The 21142-nt window shown below is 45.3% G+C and overlaps 1 protein-coding gene across 1 annotated transcript in view; it reads left to right on the plus strand.

The window, feature by feature from the left end:
* LOC133351032 (uncharacterized) overlaps nucleotides 1–17610 on the plus strand; it is an 87915-nt gene extending 70305 nt beyond the window's left edge. Inside the window, exons 41-47 of the mRNA XM_061565918.1 lie at nucleotides 601–665; nucleotides 2630–2805; nucleotides 4333–4501; nucleotides 4848–5033; nucleotides 6947–6996; nucleotides 15688–15800; nucleotides 15928–17610. Coding sequence (XP_061421902.1) covers nucleotides 601–665; nucleotides 2630–2805; nucleotides 4333–4501; nucleotides 4848–5033; nucleotides 6947–6996; nucleotides 15688–15800; nucleotides 15928–15999 — 831 coding nt within the window. The 3' untranslated portion in view covers nucleotides 16000–17610. The remainder of the gene's footprint in view (nucleotides 1–600; nucleotides 666–2629; nucleotides 2806–4332; nucleotides 4502–4847; nucleotides 5034–6946; nucleotides 6997–15687; nucleotides 15801–15927) is intronic.
* The last annotated feature ends 3532 nt before the right edge of the window (nucleotides 17611–21142 follow it).

Below are 21142 nucleotides of genomic sequence, written 5' to 3' on the forward strand. Positions count from 1 at the left end.
CTAACTTGCATATGTTGAATTCACGTTGTCCCTCTTTCTATCCATCAGTTCTTAGCATGCACCTCACCACGCTTCTTTGAGAACTTTTGTGCTTTTTGTTCCATATTCTTTGGAAATGTCACTGTTTTTTTTTATTACGTGACTTTAATATAATTAACTCGCCCGGTTACAAACAACAATTGTTGTTAATAGTTTTTTTACCCTTTTATTTATTTATCATGAAGTAAGTTGTCTGTTCATTAATACCATTAAATATACAATTGAAGATTCATATTCTTGGTTCTTTCGGTAAAGTCACGTAGAAGGGAAATAATAAAATAACAATCATCATCAGGTGTGACATTCACACCTGATGATGATTGTTTGTGTTGCAGTCGAAACGTTGTAAGAATTTATTGTTTTATATTTTTATTATTTTATTATTTCCCTTCTACGTGACTTTACTGAAAGAACAAAGAATATGAATCCCTGCAGTCACGAAAGCTTTAAATAAAAATTGAAGATTTGTGAAGGATATTGAGAAATTTTGACATTGTAATGTAGTGCACTTGTTTATTAATTGACATTTCTCATTCATCTTTGTTGCTTTTTTTTCTACAGATTGAAAGTAAACTGAAAATGCTGCTATACTCCAGATACTATTATAACAACAACATTACAAATAGGTTGGTTTTGCAAACAAATATCAGTTGCAGCCATCAAAGTTTTCCACATTTGAATACTGTACAATGTTAAATAAAGAACATGTAATGTTTCATTTGCGTGACATTTGTACAGCTTGTGTATTTTGTGGTGATTTTAGCAAATCATTGTCAAATATTTATCAGGTTATTTATTTAGCCTCACCGGAGTCTAATGACTCTATTTCAGGAGGGTCCTGCCAAGTTTTCGCAGTCGGGGCGATAATTGCTATGCACGTTCCAATCGAGTAATTTTTGGGTAATTTTTTCAAATGTGAACTGTGACACCGGTACACAATGGCCTACTCTTGCAAAGGCTATCACGATAATGTTAACATCCACTGTGAAGCAGATGGCGCATATATACATTTACGGGTAATACACCCGCAACCCACGGTATTAACCAGGGCGGCCACTAGATTGGAACTGTGAACCTCCAAAACAAGTGGCAAACATACTACCACAAGTCTATGTTGCCATCCTTCAGCGTTTAGTAGATCCGCCACTATAAATGCATGTTTACATTAATTTGTTCTCAAAATATTCAAATATGCTCGGACTGATTAATTTATTAAATCTATTTGACTAATCACTTGAATATATACATGCAGTACTCTGTCAACGCATACATCTAAATTCGTGCTCATTATAACATTCACAAAGCTATTATTTAAAAAGTGGAATTGACGGTGACGTGGCATAGCGTCGGCATATTCACTGCTTGTTGCAGAGGTTCATGGTTCGAATCCAGCGGCCTCCCTGGATTATTACTGTCGGCGAAATAACCACGCTAATGCCATGCACCGTCTGCTTCACAGTGGATGTGAAAGATCCCCCTGACATCATTCGTAAAAGTAGGCCATCGTGTGCCAATGTCAGGGTCCCAAAGTCACTAAATTCGAAAATTACACCACAAACTACTCAATTGGGATTTATACGTAGCAATCACTGCTCCCTACCGCCTGTTTGGAGGTCAGGTGCTGAAGTCATATTGTTCCCACAAGGACACCTGCTATTGGGGTGGGGGGGTGTCCTTTGAAATGTTTGAGATGAGATGTAAAGCCCTCTGAGAATGCTCTCCCTGCGTATAGGGTGCTCTATCGCACACAAATCACCGTTATCGTATTACTGTACTGTACTGTACTTAAAAAATAATGGGAACAACCTAAGGATGATGAGCAGCAGAAAGGTCAGCATAAGTCGGGAGTGAGATCACTTCCTGGTCTGAAGAGAGATAGCTCATTTAACCACATATAAGAGAGCTGTTACATTTGAACTCCTTTGGCAGAAACAAGATGTACTGGGTCGTGGAGACTGGAGGGATACGTGTTTGGAAATGGAGGTTTTATTTAGGAATGCTAGGGTACTAGAGGATATTTTTTTAAAGATGGGAGTAACATCAGCAGTCTTGAGATTTTGGGGGGAAGGTACTGGATGAGACAGAGGCATTGACAAAACTGGTGATATAGGGGGCCAAAGTAGGTGGACACTGAGGGATGAGTTTGGTGGGCAGGGAATCAAGGATGCAAATAACTTTTGTACGTTGAAGATGATTGTCGTTATAATTTTTTATTGAGTGATGTTATAGGTAGGGACAGGACAGACAATAGGAGAAGCAGAAGGATATTCCTTATTTTCTTGACTTTTTCAGCGAAAGAGGAGATAATGTTTGCCATGCTTAGCAGCTGACAGGGCAGTGGAAAAATCTGGGCATGGGGACACCGGTGAGCATTGAAAAGGGATTTAGAATTTCCTGCACCATTTGCGATCAGAGCAGAATAGAAGTCTGATTTCAACCCCACCAGCTCTGACTGTTAAGATTTGCTTTGAGCCTTCCAACTGAAGGTAATTCATCTAAATCAAATTGATGCAGTTCAGCATTTATTTTACGTATATTTGATGATGATTTTGTTAACATTTGTGATTTTTTTTTTTTACGTGTATTTCAGCCGCATGGATAATAACGTTTTTTTTGTGGAGACCTATGCTCAGTTTAACTACACAACGGAGAGTGCTGTGTATAACTATTATAAATACGATCTGAAGAAGGATATTGAGACAAAATTCACCACCAACACGCGAGCAGTGGATTTCATGGCTCTCGTCAATTTTACAATGGAACAACGTAAGACTAAAATCATTCCTCAATGATATTACTGGCTTAATACTGTGTGAAAAATACTTGGTAATGCAACATCTATCCCGCATACACAGCACAATTTGGGTGAATGTGTGTAAATCTATAAATGTGATTTTAGGGATTAACAGCATTATTCAACAGTAAATTATGGATCTTGACTTAAAGCTTGCGCGACTTAAAGCTTTTTGGAGATTTTTTTTTTATTTACAGCACAAAATCTCAAGTAAATAAATGCATAATGCATTATTTACCAGTATACATTGTTTAAATTAGGGTTACAATTGTTCTCATAATTCAAATGTTTAAATTTACTCCTGACATTGGTTACATGGGAAGTAACACATTTTTAAGGCATCTATATCTCCAAGCTTCTCATGGTACAATTGACAAATCCCTGTATTCCTCAAACTAAACATCATTTTAAGTTCTATTAACTTAGTAGTAGGGTTTTACCCTTTTAAACTGATACAAAACTGACACCTTTATACAAGGCATCATGTTTGCAATAACCACAACTCAAGTAGTCAAAAATGCAAACAAAAGAAGCAACTCTGATAATGATAATAATATGCACTGTCCTTAAAGTTGATTGGTCCACACCCGAGACGGCTTTCTTTGAGCCTAGTCCCCATTGGTGTTGGACCAGATGACACCAGAAGGCGTACAACTCAAACACAGTGCAATATCAGAGTATTGAGAGCTCTGGGTAAGCATTTACATCAACTTCAAGGACAGTGCATATTATTATCATTATCAGAGTTGCTTCTTTTTGTTTGCATTTTTGACTACTTGTGTTGTGGTTATTGCAAACATGATGCCTTGTATAAAGGTGTCAGTTTTGTACCAGTTTAAAAGGGTAAAAACCGACTACTATATTTTGCCACTGGTAAAAGAGGTCTCATAGTGTAAATGCTTACCCCGAGCTCTCAATACTCTGATATTGCACTGTGTTTGAGTTGTATGCCTTCTGGTGTCATCTGGTCCAACACCAATGGGGACTAGGCTCAAAGAAAGCCGTCTCGGGTGTGGACCAATCAACTTCAAGGAGAGTGCATATTATTATCATTATCAGAGTTGCTTCTTTTTGTTTGCATTTTTGACTACTTGTGTTGTGGTTATTGCAAACATGATGCCTTGTATAAAGGTGTCAGTTTTGTACCAGTTTAAAAGGGTAAAAACCTACTACTATATTTTGCCACTGGTAAAAGAGGTCTCATAGTGTAAATTCTATTAACTTATTTTCTGATTTTAATATATATGGTTCCTCAATATGGTTTGCACACATTCTTTTGCAGTAATATACATATGCACATAAAACTCCGCTAAATTTTGTAAGAGTTTGCTCACGAATAGAATGCATGGCTTTTACATCCATTGAGTGGCACGCATAGATATTCATATACACGATTCGTACAGAATAACTGCACAGTAATTAATTTATAATGGTAATACAATAACTGTTAATGAAATCAACGTGTTAATGTTCATAAAAAAAATTTGGTGTAATTTCAGTTTCACTGGATGAATTAAAAGAATACATAACCTGTTCCACAACTATGCCCAAGTACGTACCGAAATGGATAGATGGCACAGGCTTTGTGTGCCAGTCCCCTTGCATCACCGAAATCTACTGCAACAACGGAGGGGAATGTCAGCATACATCAAACGGGCCAGTGTGCAAGTAAGTAATCCATTGCGGTCGCAAACCAACAAGCACTGTGTTTATGCCAACACTTTTTGACAGATTTCGCGCATTCTGTTTCAACATTTGTTATGTGGAAGTCAGAATTGATCATAATCTGTGCATTATTGATTGTCTGTGTTAGCATACAATAATAATAGGAGTAATGATGAAATGCTCCCTGACAGATATAGCAGCACAATATTGGAGAAAAACATGTGTTTTTGTTAATCTGCACCTCTGATTAGCACGGTTGACTACATACGGTGCGAAATAAGTTCAACATACATACATACATGCAAGTTGTGGCCAGGTATTTAATAATCGATTATTATTTTTTTTCTAGATGCGGCACGAATGGAATTTACCATTCCTATGGAGATCAATGTCAGCACCTCACTGTGACATCTCCAGCCTTCTTTGGCATTTTGTTTGGTAGCCTTGGTGGAATGTTATTACTGGGAATAGGCATCTACGCATTCTGGAGATACAAGTCTGGAAGAACCTATTCGCGGTTTGGTAACAAGGGCAGGTATGCAATATATATCTTCATACACTTTCAAAAATATATATTTAAAAATATTATGCATTAAAGTTTGGCACCATCTCGACTTGTCTGTTCCTGGGGCTTGTAACTCAAGTTATCGATTTAATGGAATTACTAGTTTAGTGTTTTTATAAAGAGGATAGTTTTTACATCTTGAAAATATTATTTGGCAATAATTGTTTTAGCAATTGTTGATTTGAACATTGTACTATGTTGTATTTATCTGGGGGGGATGGCGGTGGCATCGTGGTTACCGCACTGCGTTATGAACCCAGTGGCAGTGATATCTGAAGCAGTTTTTGTCCCCACACCTTCACCAACCTGCACTAACCAACATGGCGAAGTATAGTTAAACACTTCCATGACAAACATGGCATAGGGAGGTCTTCATCCTGCAGTAGACGGACAGAGAATTGTACATTATTTCACGATCGTATTATTTATACACGGCTTAATACTGTATACAGCTCCTGGTGGATTCTGTTTGTGGGTTTGATTGTATACAACTCAGGAATTTACATCCCCATTTTTTAAAATCTCAATTACACATTTAATTATGGCCAATTTTGACTTTCAACAAAATTATTCGTTGAAGACTTCAACAAATTAAACGGGCAATTTGTTCGTGACACTACGAAAAATGGAGATATACGAGATCGTCTACAGTCATATCTGCTACTTGTAAAACGGTGGCAGGGGTGGCCCAGTAGTAACGCCCGTGCCACGCAGCAGGAAGGACCTGGGTTCATTCACTTATTCGGGCGCCTTTCTTTGTGGGGTTTGTGTGTTCTCTCCCCCTGTTTCTGCCTGGGTTTCCTCTGACTTCTTCAGTTCACTGTCAAAGCTAAAACACACCACACACAATGTCACTGGCGTTGGCCAAATAACCCAACTTAGCAGACTTGGTGTGGCTTTCTTTTTTAAAAGTTAAAAAATGAACACAAATCCCCACTGCATCACGATGTGGTAAGATGACATTCCTGTGCAGTCAGGCAAAAAGTTACACGGTGAGAGAGAAACACAAATACATTACTATATGAATGTTTTCCGTTCTTTAAAAAAAAACCATCACTTTGGCAAAGGGTTAAACAATCATACATTTTTAATAAACTAGCATCCACAGTCAATGAAGGCCACCCATTGCTTTCGCCGACCCACGTGGTTCCGTGATCCCAAAAATGGGTCTCACCCTTGCACGAGCAGATCTCAGTGCTCACTCTTTCCGTCAACGTTCTCGGCCATGGCTGACATTAACATCGCCATCCTCCATCCTCTGGCCGTTGTCCCTTCTGAGCAGTGTGTCCTGCCAAAATTCACTTTACCTTTTTTTTTTACAATCGATACACTGTCTCCAATTTGTGTTTGTTCCACTGATCATTGTGCTCCTTTTCCTATCTCTGAGCATAACTCCCAAGTATGCTTCTTTGTGCACTCGTCAGATTATCGTTCTACATTTTCTTTGTTATTGTCTGTCTTTCTGATCCATACATCATAGCCGGTAATATGCACGGATATATCTTCCGAGTGACATACGAAATAATGTTGCGTTGTAGGAGGTACACTGTAAAGAAGTGATACTGTAAAAAAAATACTTTATGTTGTTCTTTAACTTGATGTTGATATGCAAACAAAAAAGTCGTTGCCATGCCATTTTCATATTTTTGTTGTTGTAAATAACATCTAGCCATTCCTGATGAATAGCCAGTGATAACCCTACCTTTCATTACTCTGACTCCTGAATCATCCCAGCCACATCTGGGTTGATCACGGATGTCTGCTTCAACTGATAATCCACACGTCTCATCACTGTTTCAAATTGGATACTGTGGTAACTTGCTATTGCTCGAAAAGCTTTTGATTGGAAACAAGATTTCTTAATTGCTCTTTGTATTGTACAGTTACCCTGGCAGTCATCAAGGAGGTGTGTCAGCCTATGACAATTACTCACGTAAGTAAATAATACAGATTTGTTGATGCATCGCGTAAACTAATACGTGGTATTTTTATTTTAAAGAAAAAGCAAAACGTATATTTTTAAATCTCAGTTTAACACGTTTTCGCGACCAATATTATCCATAATAGAGATGTTTGGGTTCGATCGTGTAAATATGCAATCTCAATTAATTGAAATCTCAATTAAAAACAATACAGTCTGTAATATATATTGATTAGAATGTAATCTCTTGCTTGGTAACCAATGATAAATGTAACTTTAATGTCTAGCAGCATAACTCAAGTGTATGGAAACTGTGCAATTCTATAATGGTTGTCAACATTTCCATTTAGAAGTTAACCGGTATTTATTGTACAAGAATAAATGGTATGATGAGTGTTCCTACGGGTGTTATTATCACCTATGACTCTGGTATGCAATGCATTTGCTTACATTCACTATTGCCATACGCATAGTGAGGGGCAACAAGGAAGGATGGTGTTTGCCGAAGTCTGTAGACCTGTTGTTGTTGCTTCATGGAATATTTTGACTAAATATGTAATAAAGGACACTTGCACTGGGTCTGTCTCCGTTGTCCTTTATTGGTTCGTACAACTTGCCCGCACGGCGTCTCGCTCAGTGTCTCCTCCGTTTCCCGCTCGGCAGCCCCACTGCTGCCGTCGCTCCTGCAGCCCCGTTGCTGGCTCACTATGCAGCCCCGCTGCTGGCTCGTTACACAGCCTCTCTGCTTCCCGACCTGCAGCCACCCTTGCTGCTCATTATGCAGCCCCGCTGCTGGCTCTCTGTTGCCTCTGTGCCCGGACACCGATGGCCGACGGTGTCGAGTCCCTGGCTCTCTGTTGCCTCTGTGCCCGGACACCGATGGCCGACGGTGTCGAGTCCCAACCCTGTGGCGATCACGCCACTTTCCTTCTCCTGCCCCGCGTGGCCTCCTTCTGTCTCTACTCTCACACTCCCTCTGAGCCCTTCCGGTTCCTGTCCTTAAAAGCTCTCTCTCTCCCCACGTGACCCTAACTCCTCCCACCTGTTACGTCACATCCAGCGAGCCCGTTTACGCTCGCATTACACCACCCTCCCCCGTAGAGAAAATTCCAGCCGTCCTCGGCTGAAACAGAACAAGTAATGCGAGCGACCTCCAACCATCAGCCGTGACCGGACAACGGAGAATATAATGATAATAACAACAACAACAAGAACAACAATAATCAACGAAAAGAAAGAGATTTAGAACGCGTGCGGGTCGCCGGCCCGTCCCGGACGAGCGGCGGCCCCCCTGCAGACCGAGAACGCAACGGGGTTTTAGGAGCGACAGGATCAAAACCGCCTGTCGCTATTGGAGGCCCGCCAACACCAAGGTCCCGTTCCCCCGAAGGACCAGAGTCCGGGGTGTCCCGCAACCGTGTCTGTGGTGGGTTTGGAGGGGCGGCGGGGTCAGGTGTCCCCGCAGCCGTGGTAGGCCCACCCAGAGCAGAGTCCGCTGCCTCCGTCAGTGTCACGGCCGGTTCGTCTGTAGAAGGCACGACGGGCGCTCTTGCAGGGTCAACAGGCATAGGCTAGGGTGCGTCGGCAGCAACAGACACCGGCAAGGCAACATCAGGAGATGACGCATCCGTCCGTGGGGCCACGTATGGTTTCAACCGAGACGTATGGACGTACCAGCGCCGAGATCCGAACCGAACGCGCGCGGACTGCGGGTTAGGAACCTCAATGAGCCTAACAGGCCCCTGCCATGGTTTATGCAATTTAGGGGAGGTTCCTGCTCGCACCTGCGGGCAATGCAGCCAAGCCATGTCCCCCACCTTCCAGGGGCACTTCCCCCTCGAGCGTCGAGCGCAACGTTCGTTTTCGGCCTGGGTCTTGGCAGTAGCCAATCGGGCCCCCTCCCGCGCCTCAGCGACGCGGCGAACGGCGTCCTGAATGTAGTCGGGGAGAGGCTTAATAGGGCCTCTCGCTCCCGTTCCCAATTGCACATCCATTGGCGGCACGTTTTCGCGACCGTACATGAGAACAAGTATAACCCGTAAAAACAAAGTTTTTCACTATAAATCCTTTATATGCGTGGCAGCGAACTTAATATAAAGGATTTAAAATATATATATATGCCTGTGGAGGACGCGGGGATCGATCCCGCGACCTTTGGCATGGGAAGCGAGGGCGCTACCAACTGCGCTACTCCGCCACGGCCTATGGAGGGGTTACACTCTGGGCTCTTATACTGAGACGTTCAGCCAAAGTGATGAATGAGTTCTATTTGAATATATGTAAAATAAATTTTTTTTGCCTAAAAAGTATAACATTTTGGGAATTTTTTTTCACGAACATTAATTGTCTGGCACAACGAGTCTGTGTTGAAAATGTCAGCTCGATTGAATCACGGGAAGTGGGTTAAAAAACGACCGAAAGATTTGCACGGTCGTAAGCAAGCAAGCAAGCGAACTTAATATAAAGTATTTAAAAAACGGAGAATATCCTGTGGACGCGTGAGGCGTCATCCGGTATGCCGAGAGTACCCCAGGGATGTGCAAATCCCAGTCAGCTTGCTTCTCATTAACTGTGTTACATAGCATGGCTGACAGCGTCCGATTTAGTCGTTCCACCATGCCATCCGTCTGCGGGTGGTAGGGAGATGTCCGGATCTTTTTAGTCCCCAGAGCAGCGCACACCTCACCCAACATTTTAGAAGAAAAATTCCAGCCCTGATTCGTGAGCAGCCTCTCCGACGCCCCTTTGTCCATGACATATCCAAGTAGAAAGGCGTCCGTAATGGACACCGCCGACTGGTCGGGCAGGGGCCAGGCCATCGGCCAGCGGGAGAGATACTCCACCCCAACTAGCAAGTATTTAGCGGATGGCGGGAAGGGTCCCAAAATATCCAACGCCACCAACTCGTTAACTCGAGACACCTGTATAGACTGTACATATGGGTGTTTAGGCGGCTTCCGCCGGGCACACTCGGGACACGCGCGAATGTGCCCGACGACATCCGTCGTCATGCCGTGCCAGAAGTAGTCTCGCTGCAACGTCAACAAGGTTTTCTGCACCCCCAGGTGTAATAGCGTGTCGCAATGCAGAGTCCTAATCAATTCGTACCGTAACGACGACGGTACAACAAGACGCCAGCGATCATGTAACCCCTCCCTCCACATCAGCAGTCCGTCGCGGAGAGCGGCCCCCGGCGTCCCTCCGGAAAACAGTCTCCCCCCTCCCTTTGCAGCCCGACTCCGCAGAGTCCCCAACGAGTCGTCAAGCATTTGTTCACGAATCCACACTGATCGCGGCAGGTTCAGAACCCCATCGGCCGGTCCCGGGCACACTGGAGCCTCAGGCACCTCGACCGCTAACGCAATAGGCCGAGGGGGCTGCTGAGCCGGCGTACACCTATGCGTACCTGACGCGCAAGCGCAAGGGGATCCTTGCGGTAACCTGGAGAGCGCGTCTGCATTCGCGTGACGCGACCCCTTCCGATGCTGAATTTGGAAGGAAAACTCCTGCAGAGTGTCCAACCATCGTGCCAGTTGGCCAGATGGTTGGTCTACCCTCAGAGCATATTGTAAAGCCGCATGATCCGTGCGCACAATAAACGAACGGCCGTAGAGATACGGCCGAAATTGGCGGAGAAAATAGACAATGGCCAAAAGTTCGCGGCGAGTAACGCAGTAGCAGGTTTCTGCGGGGGACAAAACGCGGCTACCGTACGCTACCACGTGTTCCACACCGCCTTTGGACTGCGACAGAACGGCCCCAATGCCAGTGTCACTCGCGTCCGTGTCCAGAATGAAAGGGTGATCGAAATCGGGATAGTCCAATGTTGGCGCCGTTGCCAAACGATCGCGTAGTCCCTTAAACGCCGCTTCATCTGGCGGTCCCCAACTGAATTTCCGTCCTTTACCCGTAAGGAGGTGCAGAGGCCTAGCGATCGTTGCAAAATTGGGAACGAACCTACGGTAATATGAGGCAAACCCCAAGAAGCGACGCACATCCCCCACCGTGGCCGGGGTTGGCCAGTTGCGGACGCACGCCGTCTTCTCCGGGTCCGTGGCAACCCCGTCGGCACTGACTATGTGTCCCAAATAGCGCACGGATCATTGCAATAGGTGACATTTCTTCTTAGGTTTAAATTTTAGATTGGCGGAGCGCATCCTGGCGAACACCGCCTCCAGTCTCTAGATGTTCGTCAAATGTGCGGCTAAAGACGATGATGTCGTCTAAATATATATCAGACATGTCTCCCACTGCAACCCCGTTAATACCAGCTCCATCAACCTCTGAAATGTGGCGGGGGCAGCATTCAACCCCATCGGAAGACAATTCAATTGAAATAGGCCCTGCGGCGTACGGAAAGCAGTCTTTTCCCTCGAGGGCTCATCGAGGGGAAGCTGCCAGAATCCCGAAGAGAGATCCAGCGTTGAAAAGAACTTCGCCCCCGACAAGGCATCGAGGGAATCATCCATACGCGGCAGGGGGTACGCATCCGCTACGGACACTTTGTTTAATTTGCAAAAATTGACGCAAAATCGCAATTTACCGTCTTTCTTTTTGACCAAGACTACAGGCGCGCCCCATGGGCTGTTAGACGGAGATATTATGTCCGCAGCCAGCATGTCTTCCACTGCTCCACGAACATGGTCTCGCTCCGCCGGGCTCATCCGATGCAAGTTCAACCGAATCAGAGCAGCGTCCCCCGTGTCAATGTAATGGGAAAGCAGGGAGGTGTGTCCCAAGTCAAAATCATCCGAGCTAAACACATCGGAATAACTTAACAACAGCGCGCGAAGCGCGGATCGCTGTTCCCCGGTCAGGGATGAATTCTCCCCGCACAATTCGGCAACCCAGCGATCATCTTGGCCCGTAGGGCCCGAAACTCCGCCTACCACGTCCCGGCGGCCCAGATCGTCATGGGCCGTGAACGCTGTCGTGGCATGGGCCACGACCGTTCCGGCCGGTACGCAAACATTCTCCGTACTCCCATTTAGCACCTGCAAAAACGGCGGCTGGTCCGGCCGGATAATAGTTTGCGCCCCGACCAGCGCCGACCCGCCCGTTATGGTTGCGGACGGTGATAACAAAACCCCAGGCGCTCCTTCCCGACCAGGCACCGGTTTCCGATATCGCAAAGGGATAAGCATCTGTGAACCAGGTGGAATGTCAACAGATACCTCGGACAGCGCCTGCACCTGGCAGACCGGAGCGGGTCGTCCCCAGGGCGATGGCAAAAATGAAATTTTTCGACCCCCCTGTAGTTCAATGCAATTTTGATTAACCCTTATTAGAATGGGCATTTTAGCCAGAAAATCGGTCCCCAACAAACCCGGAACCGCAAGGGACCTCGAAATCACACAGTTCCTGAGGCCGACACCCCCCCCGATGGATATATTGGCGTCCACTTGTCCCACAATGCCCATACTTCCCCTGTTCGTTGCTACACAGGAATCATAAACTGGCCGCACTGCGTCCGGCGGGATGCCCAACAGATGGAAAATGACATCCGAGATAATCGTCGCGGACGCACCGGAGTCTACCAAAATGCGCACGTCGACCCCTTGTATAGAACCCGGCACAGTGGACGAACCAGTAGCGGCCGCAACAACCCTCCGTGCCAATTTGCGCCACTGCGTTACCGAGCGACATAGACCAGTCGGCAGCCTCCCGTTGTTAACGACACCCGGACCGTGCGGCGATGGTGATGAATGAGGTGCCAAGCCTTGCCGGGTGTCTGGTGCGCACCTACTTGCCTGTCCTGGAGGGTCCTTCCGCGGTACGTCCGTGGTCGAGGCCTCCTGCTGGGGCGGCCCCGGGATACGGGCCTAACAATCCCTGGCGAAGTGGCCTTTGCGACCGCAGCGAAAACACTCGACGTCGTTGCGACGCACAGCACTCCCTCCGTCCCGACGCTCCCGCGTCGGCGGTGCAGACCGCGGCCCCGGCCCTCCCCGGGCAGGCCACTGCACAGAGGCGACTGTCAATTTCTGCGGGCCCCCCCCCCCCCCGTCAGGAACGTAGACAGCCTTCTTGGGATCCCAACCCACAGCACCCCCTTCAACGATGGGCCCCCCCGTCCACGCTGTCACCTGTTTCCAACGGCACGGATTAAACTGGGCATCCAAACACTTCGCAGCAGCCCGTGACGTCAACTTCTGATGGCCGCACACCGGCATAGGGATCCCCAAGTCTCTCGATAGCTCCAGCATTTTGCCAAAAATAAGGGGTTCCAATAGGTCATGCTCCGTCTCAGGGTATGCGACCATGGCCAATTCCAGAACGGCACCCCTGTATGCCACCGGCGATTCTTCGGGTGCCCGCTGGCGCTGAATGAATCGTCGGTGAGCATCATCCAGAGGCTCGTACGCATCCGCCATCTCATCAAAAACCCCTCTCAGTGTCTTCTTCTTCTCGGCCTTGATGGAATGGAAAAATCTGACCGACTCATCGTCGAGAAGAGTTGGCAGGACTTCCAGGGCCTCTGCGTCAGTCCATCAGGCGGAGCTTACCGCCGCCAAAAATCGGCAGGCGAACGCACTCCAGTCCCCGCCAATTGAGAATTCCTTAACTGTCGTCAAGTGACGGCTGCGGGTCCTCGCTCCGCTGTCCTCCGCAGACGGCATGTCGCGTGGCATGTTCAAGATGGCGTCGCACCGCAACGTGTCAAAGATGGCGGCTTCCCGCCGCGGAGGGCGCAAGATGGCGGCTTCCCGCGGTTCTTCTCCCGCCACGCCCAAGATGGCGTCCTCGTGCCGCGTGGTGGATGGCGCTGGCGGCGCAGGCAAGGCCCTGGTCTGTTGTTCACCCCCGGGCCTCCCCGAACCCGTCGCCGGCGTGACGAGGTCGCACAGTTGCGCCAAGACGGTCTTTAAAGTCTCCAGCTGGGCCGCCATCTGTCGCCATCTCTGGTCAGCGTCCCCCAGCGCGGGCGGATCCACCGAAGCGGCGACCTCCTGCACCCCCGGGCCGTCACTCGTTCCCGCGTCGATTCCTCCCTCCATCGTTGGCAGCGCCACTGCCTGAGGAAGGTCGTCGTCGTCGGTAGATGTAGCAGACGATGGTGCGGGGATATTCTTTCTTCTGAGCTGTTTTGACATGCCGTTTCACTTCTGACACCAGTGTAATAAAGGACTCTTGCACTGGGTCTGTCTCCGTTGTCCTTTATTGGTTCGTACAACTTGCCCGCACGGCGTCTCGCTCAGTGTCTCCTCCGTCTCCCGCTCGGCAGCCCCACTGCTGCCGTCGCTCCTGCAGCCCCGTTGCTGGCTCACTATGCAGCCCCGCTGCTGGCTCGTTACACAGCCTCTCTGCTTCCCGACCTGCAGCCACCCTTGCTGCTCATTATGCAGCCCCGCTGCTGGCTCTCTGTTGCCTCTGTGCCCGGACACCGATGGCCGACGGTGTCGAGTCCCTGGCTCTCTGTTGCCTCTGTGCCCGGACACCGATGGCCGACGGTGTCGAGTCCCAACCCTGTGGTGATCACACCACTTTCCTTCTCCTGCCCCGCGTGGCCTCCTTCTGTCTCTACTCTCACACTCCCTCTGAGCCCTTCCGGTTCCTGTCCTTAAAAGCTCTCTCTCTCCCCACGTGACCCTAACTCCTCCCACCTGTTACGTCACATCCAGCGAGCCCGTTTATGCTCGCATTACAAATATAACGCATAGGTCAGAAGAGGTTACATATTTTCATGAGAATTACCTCAGTGTAACTTAAAGCAGTATATCGTTCCGAATGATCGTTGTCTCGGTTTTGTTTGCAATCGTTTAAAATGTGCCCTTTGCATCTTAAGACTTGACATAAACGTTTGTGTTCTATGTTAATAGCCAAAAAGTATCTCCAGAACTGATTCATCTACTCCTTTAGCAAAACTTGAGGCTTACGAGCCTAAATATTCAACCAAATTTGCACTTCAGTAACTTTCTCTGTTGGGTTCCTGCAGCCTTTTCACGTATAATATTACTAAGCAATGTGCATGAATAGTAAGTGCCAAAGTACACAGGTACGTTTGAATGTAGCACAGAACAGGTATAAGAAGGAAACTTGACGCTAAGAGACGAGCACACACACTTAGTAAACCATTAGTAATCGCAGGGATACGTTCCTGGAGAACGGCGCTATTTTAAAATACGTGAATGATAATACTTGAAGCTTAAGAGGAAAATACGGTTTGGGGGCGTGATATACATTAGGTTTAAACATAAACACATAAACTCTATATATTAATGACTACATATATTGTGTGATATTATTGTGTTATTTAACTTACATTTAATAATGATGAATGTACACATATTTAAAAGTTAAAATATCAACGAATGAATAAATTAATAGTGCACTGTATTATTGAAATGCAGAGAGTGAGAGAGCCAGATGTGCATGCAAATAAGGGGAAGGTTATCCCAGGTTACTGTATCATAAGAAAAAGGTAACACAAACATAACTTCTTTCTTCCTTGACAGTGCATAGTTGTTGATAATAATTAATAAACAAAAACTCAGTAAAGGAATTGGTTGGGAGTCTTACATAGGGGACCCTCTATTAAAATAAATCTTCTGACTCAATTGAACATTTCTGCATGAAGGATAGTATCACAATTAACAGGTGACAAAAGTTAGGTTTAACTACTTAACCGCTATTAAGTCTAAAGCTCTACTATCTCTCTGCACCGAATAAAGAAATAAATACGCATTCTGTGTGTATTCACAGGGGAAGGAGCGATTAAAGGAACACATGCAGCAGAAACAGAGGTTTATGGTGTAAAATCCGATTTGGCTTTTACTTCATGGCGTCCCGTAATTCGTGACATCAACACCACCGAGGTAAGTGCAAATGCTCTAGCGCAAATCTTATTTCAAGGTGTCCAATATGAGTTGTTTTTTGTGGATTTTTTACGTACTTTATATAAACAGCGCAACTCTGTAACTCGTTCGTCGCTTATATTTGCAGGTATCGATTCAACGACCGTCGGTTTTAAAAGGGCGTTTTGATTCGGAACAAGCCTACCATGACCTGGAATAAGTGAACGAGTGAAGGAGATGGAAACAAAATGCCACTGACGTTAATGAAGCATCCGAGTTAATCTACACAACTTCTGCCTAATTGCTGCGGTTGCGTTGAAATTATAATGCTATAATTATACAAATATTTTTATTCCTAAATTTAAATGTTATATAAGTGATGGTATTGTTTTTGTAATTAATTCAATCTTAAATAACAATTATCTTAATTAAGTATTATAATTTATGGGTTGACTATGATTTGACGGTTTTGTGAAGTGCAATTTGAGATTTTAAAATACAAGCATAACTTCATGCATTACATTACTTATGTGCCTTTATGATGTATGTTTACATCCCTGTTTCCAAGCTTTGTTTATAATTCTGTTGGTTTATTTTTCCACCTTATTCGCATGAAAACGTCTGAATTTAATTGAAAAGCTCATTTTTTAAAATGTGTTGTGATAGCACTTTGAAATCTCATGCACTATATTTCAGATGTTTTTTTTCAGTTTGCAAACTTCAAACCAAATTCATGACAATGTATGGATTATTTTGCAACAGCAGAATTAGAAAACTTTGCTTAGAATGTCAGTGTGATCTTGAAAAATAGTATCCTATGTTAAATGAATCTAGCCCTTGAAAAAAATGCATATCTTTACAAGTATTTATATGTGGGAATACCTTAATGTTTAAAGAGGTTGCTATCTGAATGTATTAACTCATATTTTATCGCATTTAATGAATGTACGTTGTATCCATATTTATGAAATATTGACTACAAAGAACATGCCAGCGCTTGCAGACGCTATTGATTGCAACTCATGGAAGTATTGCTGGTTCATAATATTGCTTATTACAGTTAAAATAACACAACATAACCTGCCACTGTTGAGCACAACCTCAGGAAAACTAATAGAATGTACACAAGAGGATTAAATGATCAACATTATTTTACTTTGTAGATTTCATGATTCTTAGTCAGGGGTATTTTAACGTTTGCAAAACAGACTACGATAAGTAATTGCAGTAAATAGATGCAAATGTACACCAGACAAATCTGTGAAACAAACGAGAATGCTACGCAGGGAGCCGCTGACAAAATGGAAGACGACATTACTGTGTTGCATTTATTTGGAGGAGCAGTGGTGCATTGGTTAGCATACCGGCTATGAACCCAGCAACCTGAATTTGAATCTCAACCATTGCTAACATCGGTGGCAAGCGATATCTGGGCTGGTCATGGATCCTCCCCCCAGCCTTCACCAACCCAGCATGGTGAAGAATAACCAGCATAGTGAAGTGTATATCTAATAACTCCCATGACTCACTGCATGAGGCCTTAATGGTGGGAAAAATTTATAAGGCCCAATCATATTGACATACATGTGAGAAGCCACTACCCTCGATAGGTAATAGCATCTGTTGAATCAAATTTAAATTACCTAGCAGAGAAAATGTGGATTGTAGCAGGTTTGCCTTCCACATTTTTATCACTGCAATACCGCTGTGCAGTCTCTTATGATCAAGGGTAATGCTGTTTTAATCTCAATAATATTTAAGAATAAAATGTGATTCAAATGAATTGTATGTTTTTTGTTAAACCTGCTTCAAATTAAATGTTGACGATCTATTTTCGTTTTTTTCACTGAGTGTTTTTTTCGGCATGGTCTACGACAATTCACTTCATGTGCTGGGAGATTTCTGCAGGAGTAAAAAGTCAGACGTCTGGAATAATTGGGAAAACGTACGCAAGGGTGCAATAAGATTTTCACTCTTAACTGCAATAACCTGATCCATACCATGGTTACATTGTGTTCCACTAACATGCAGAATTTATCTCCATAAAAATCACATTGGTCAATAATATAAAATAGGCACCTTTCTGGCATTGTCCCTTCTTTTTTGTACCATAAAGGGTCATTGCCCAAAACGTCATCTAGTTTAGGGGCCGTCCATAAATGACGTCACGCACCTAGGGGGGGGGAGGGGGTCAGACATTTGTGACGAGGGGGGTCAAAAATCGGCCAAAATCAAATGACGTCATTTATGGACGGCCCCTAAAGCCACGGTGTTGTTGATGAGTGTGTTGCGTTTATTTTGTATAAGCATGTTGTGCATCACTGCACACACTGCAATTACGTGTGATAATTGCAGTGCGTGCTGACTAGACTGATCGTGACTGAAATATACTACGTTGCATTTATTAAAACAGTGATAGCAGTGGGGTTCGTTAGATAGATATGGTGTTGTCATTATGGATTTTTTCCGGAATTTTTTAAATATTATTTCCTGTGCAACAAATTGTACAGTGCTATTCCAAAGTTGTTGATGGAATTTAGTCAAATGACGTTATTCTAGATAGCCAAAAGTTGTGAAACCCTTAAAGCTGTGAAAGAGAAAACCTTTCACACCGTGTTGGTAGAGGTATGCCAAAACTTTGTTTTTATTTGGATAATATAATGATAACTTTCTCTACAAGTACAATAAAAACGGCCAAGTGGCTCAACGGTAAGAGCAAGCAGCTTCCATCGTAGATCTTAATGAAATACTGTAGTATTAAAACTAATGATTATCACAGTCCCATTGTCTAGGGGTATGTGATATATATTTTTTATATATATTAAAATACCGCATGTCCCAAAGTTCATATTTCACCAACAGGATATGAACTCAGAATCGAGTAACAATACATGGACTAACATTTTAAAAAATATTCCAGCACCAAAGTACAATAATTGAACGGCGTCAAAATAGAAACCAGCATATCAGAACAACATTTAGCCCCGACACGTGTTGTACAAGCGCAACCATACAAAAGAAAAACAAAAGGCCCACCCGCCAGACGTGAATGCACACAAATTTAACCGAGATCTGCCATCTTCTTATCTCTCTATGCGAAAATAGCTTCATTGTGCAAGCGATGCTTTAGTGTATCACTAGTCGTTATCTCTATCTGCTGCACGAGGACTACAGCCACCCCTATAGGGCTGCAGTGGGACCACTTGCCCTCCCTACCCCACCCTGTGCTGATAGACGGCCGTCGCGCGCCACTCCAACTCGTAGTGCCCTCTCAATCGTTGCTCCCTGTGTCACGCGCGGAAATTATTTGGTCACTCAGTGAAAACATCACGCAGCCTTCGCAGTGACACGACCGGCTCACCTTGAAAATGGGACTTCCAAATCACGGATGAAATTAACCTCGTATGAATTGTACAATGGATGCGTGCACACTATTTTGGCCCGCTTTTGGGTAAGCGTGCAATTTGGCAACGCTACAATTCACCGAGACTCAATGAGCTCATCTGCTCTTGAGTATGCTTGAAAGCAGTTAACTTGAATATGCATTGGGTGGGAGCCCAAAGCCGCGTAACGATTAGCAGCACAACAAAAAGGGAACGGACGGGCTTGAGACCCAAGCATTGTTAACACGCAAGCACGCCTCATGTAAGGAGCGTCCAGATCAAAGCATCTGTCGAAGCACACTAGACAATCGGTTGTATTAACTCATTCTGCATTAAGCAAAGTTTACTTCGGGGCAGGCCTGCTCGGGAGCTATGCCATCTGCAGTCGCTCAATGAAGTCTTAGTTTATGAGCAGAACACTTGGAAGCCCACCTGATGCAAAATGGCTCGGTTCACTTCATGATCAATTTAAGTGCGTATACACTTGTGAGCGATGCCTTCTGCAAAAACTAAACAAGGTCTTAAGTTTACGAGCAACGTACACTTATTTTAAGAGCAGTGCACTGGGTTGAAGCTTAATTAGCATTTTTATAGGTTTCATTGCAGGATTGTAAAACGCAGGTAACCATCAAGTCTCAGTCTCCCCCCTTCTCCATCACCATCAGCATATCCGTTTGTTATCGCCCTCCTCTTCCAGGATCCTCTCATGACTCTTTTACAATGTCCACACGTGCATGGTTAAAAGGGCAGTTGCCACCACGAGGTCTGTGGTCACCCCCATCCCCGAGTCACAATTGGCATGTTGATGAGAGCATCGGTGTATCTTCCTTCTCCAGGACATAGAATTCTGAATTATCTTGTGATTTCCTAGAGCTCTTTGAAACTATTAGAATAGGTTTCACCCCTTTCTGGCAATAAAACAGGTGTTAAGATGGTAAAACACCAAACAGAAACCTTTTGCAAGGAATCATGTCTGCATTAACCACATAACCTGTGGTAAACATGCAAAAAAAAACATGCTCTGGTAATACATGTGAAGTATGCGAATTGACGGCAGGAACTTCTTGACGGGTAACACACTTTTATTAAATCCTTCAGGTATCACAATACAACGTGTGGTCTTCCTTCTTCCTCCGACACACTCCCCTAATCTCGTGTAAGCTCTAGGCCTCTGGCTACACACCATATACTCGACTCGTGTAAGCCCTATGCCTCTGGCTACACAATACACTCGACTCGTGTAAGCCCTATGCCTCTGGCTACACTATACACTCGACTCGTGTAAGCCCTATGCCTCTGGCTACACTATACACTCGACTCGTGTAAGCCCTATGCCTCTGGCTACACAATAGTACATTCGGCTCGTGTAGACCTATGGCTACACACACTACACTCGCCTCTGGGTTACACAGAGTCCCGGTCCCCTTAGGACAGCGGGGCTAGGTACCGCAGGGCTCTAGGTCTTCATCCCCGTCTTCATTCTTCGCTGGTTACACACTGCCCTTACGCCTGTGTGCATCCCCTTTTATAGCCCCTGCTCACGAGAGGCGGAGCTGATGCGTACATTCAGCATGAGCATCGCTCCTTAATAAACCAATCACGACGCACTCTCTTTACGATCCGGTTTCCCCAGCGCGTGTTAACACTCCTCCACCAATCCCACCGCGCTGCCACCCGGTCACTCCCTCTCAGCATGTCACCGGTCCACAGCCAATCAGTACCCCGTAACCCACGACCCCGCGCTGACCCCTGATCCTCCACCGTCAGCGCGCGTCACCACCTACACAGCCAATCCTCACACACTGTGCATACGATCCTTAATCCCAGCGCGTATCACCTCTACATCACCCCCTCCCACATAGCTTGCAGCCGGCCCGGCTGTTAACCTACAACACAACATAACGCAACGCAGTAATAAAGAACTCCCCATCCCAGTGTGCCCCGTAACACAACAACAACAACATAACACAACCTTAAATA

Source organism: Lethenteron reissneri, chromosome 36 (assembly GCF_015708825.2).
Source record: "Lethenteron reissneri isolate LAM-NWPU_2019-01 chromosome 36, ASM1570882v1, whole genome shotgun sequence".
NCBI classification, from domain to species: domain Eukaryota; kingdom Metazoa; phylum Chordata; class Hyperoartia; order Petromyzontiformes; family Petromyzontidae; genus Lethenteron; species Lethenteron reissneri.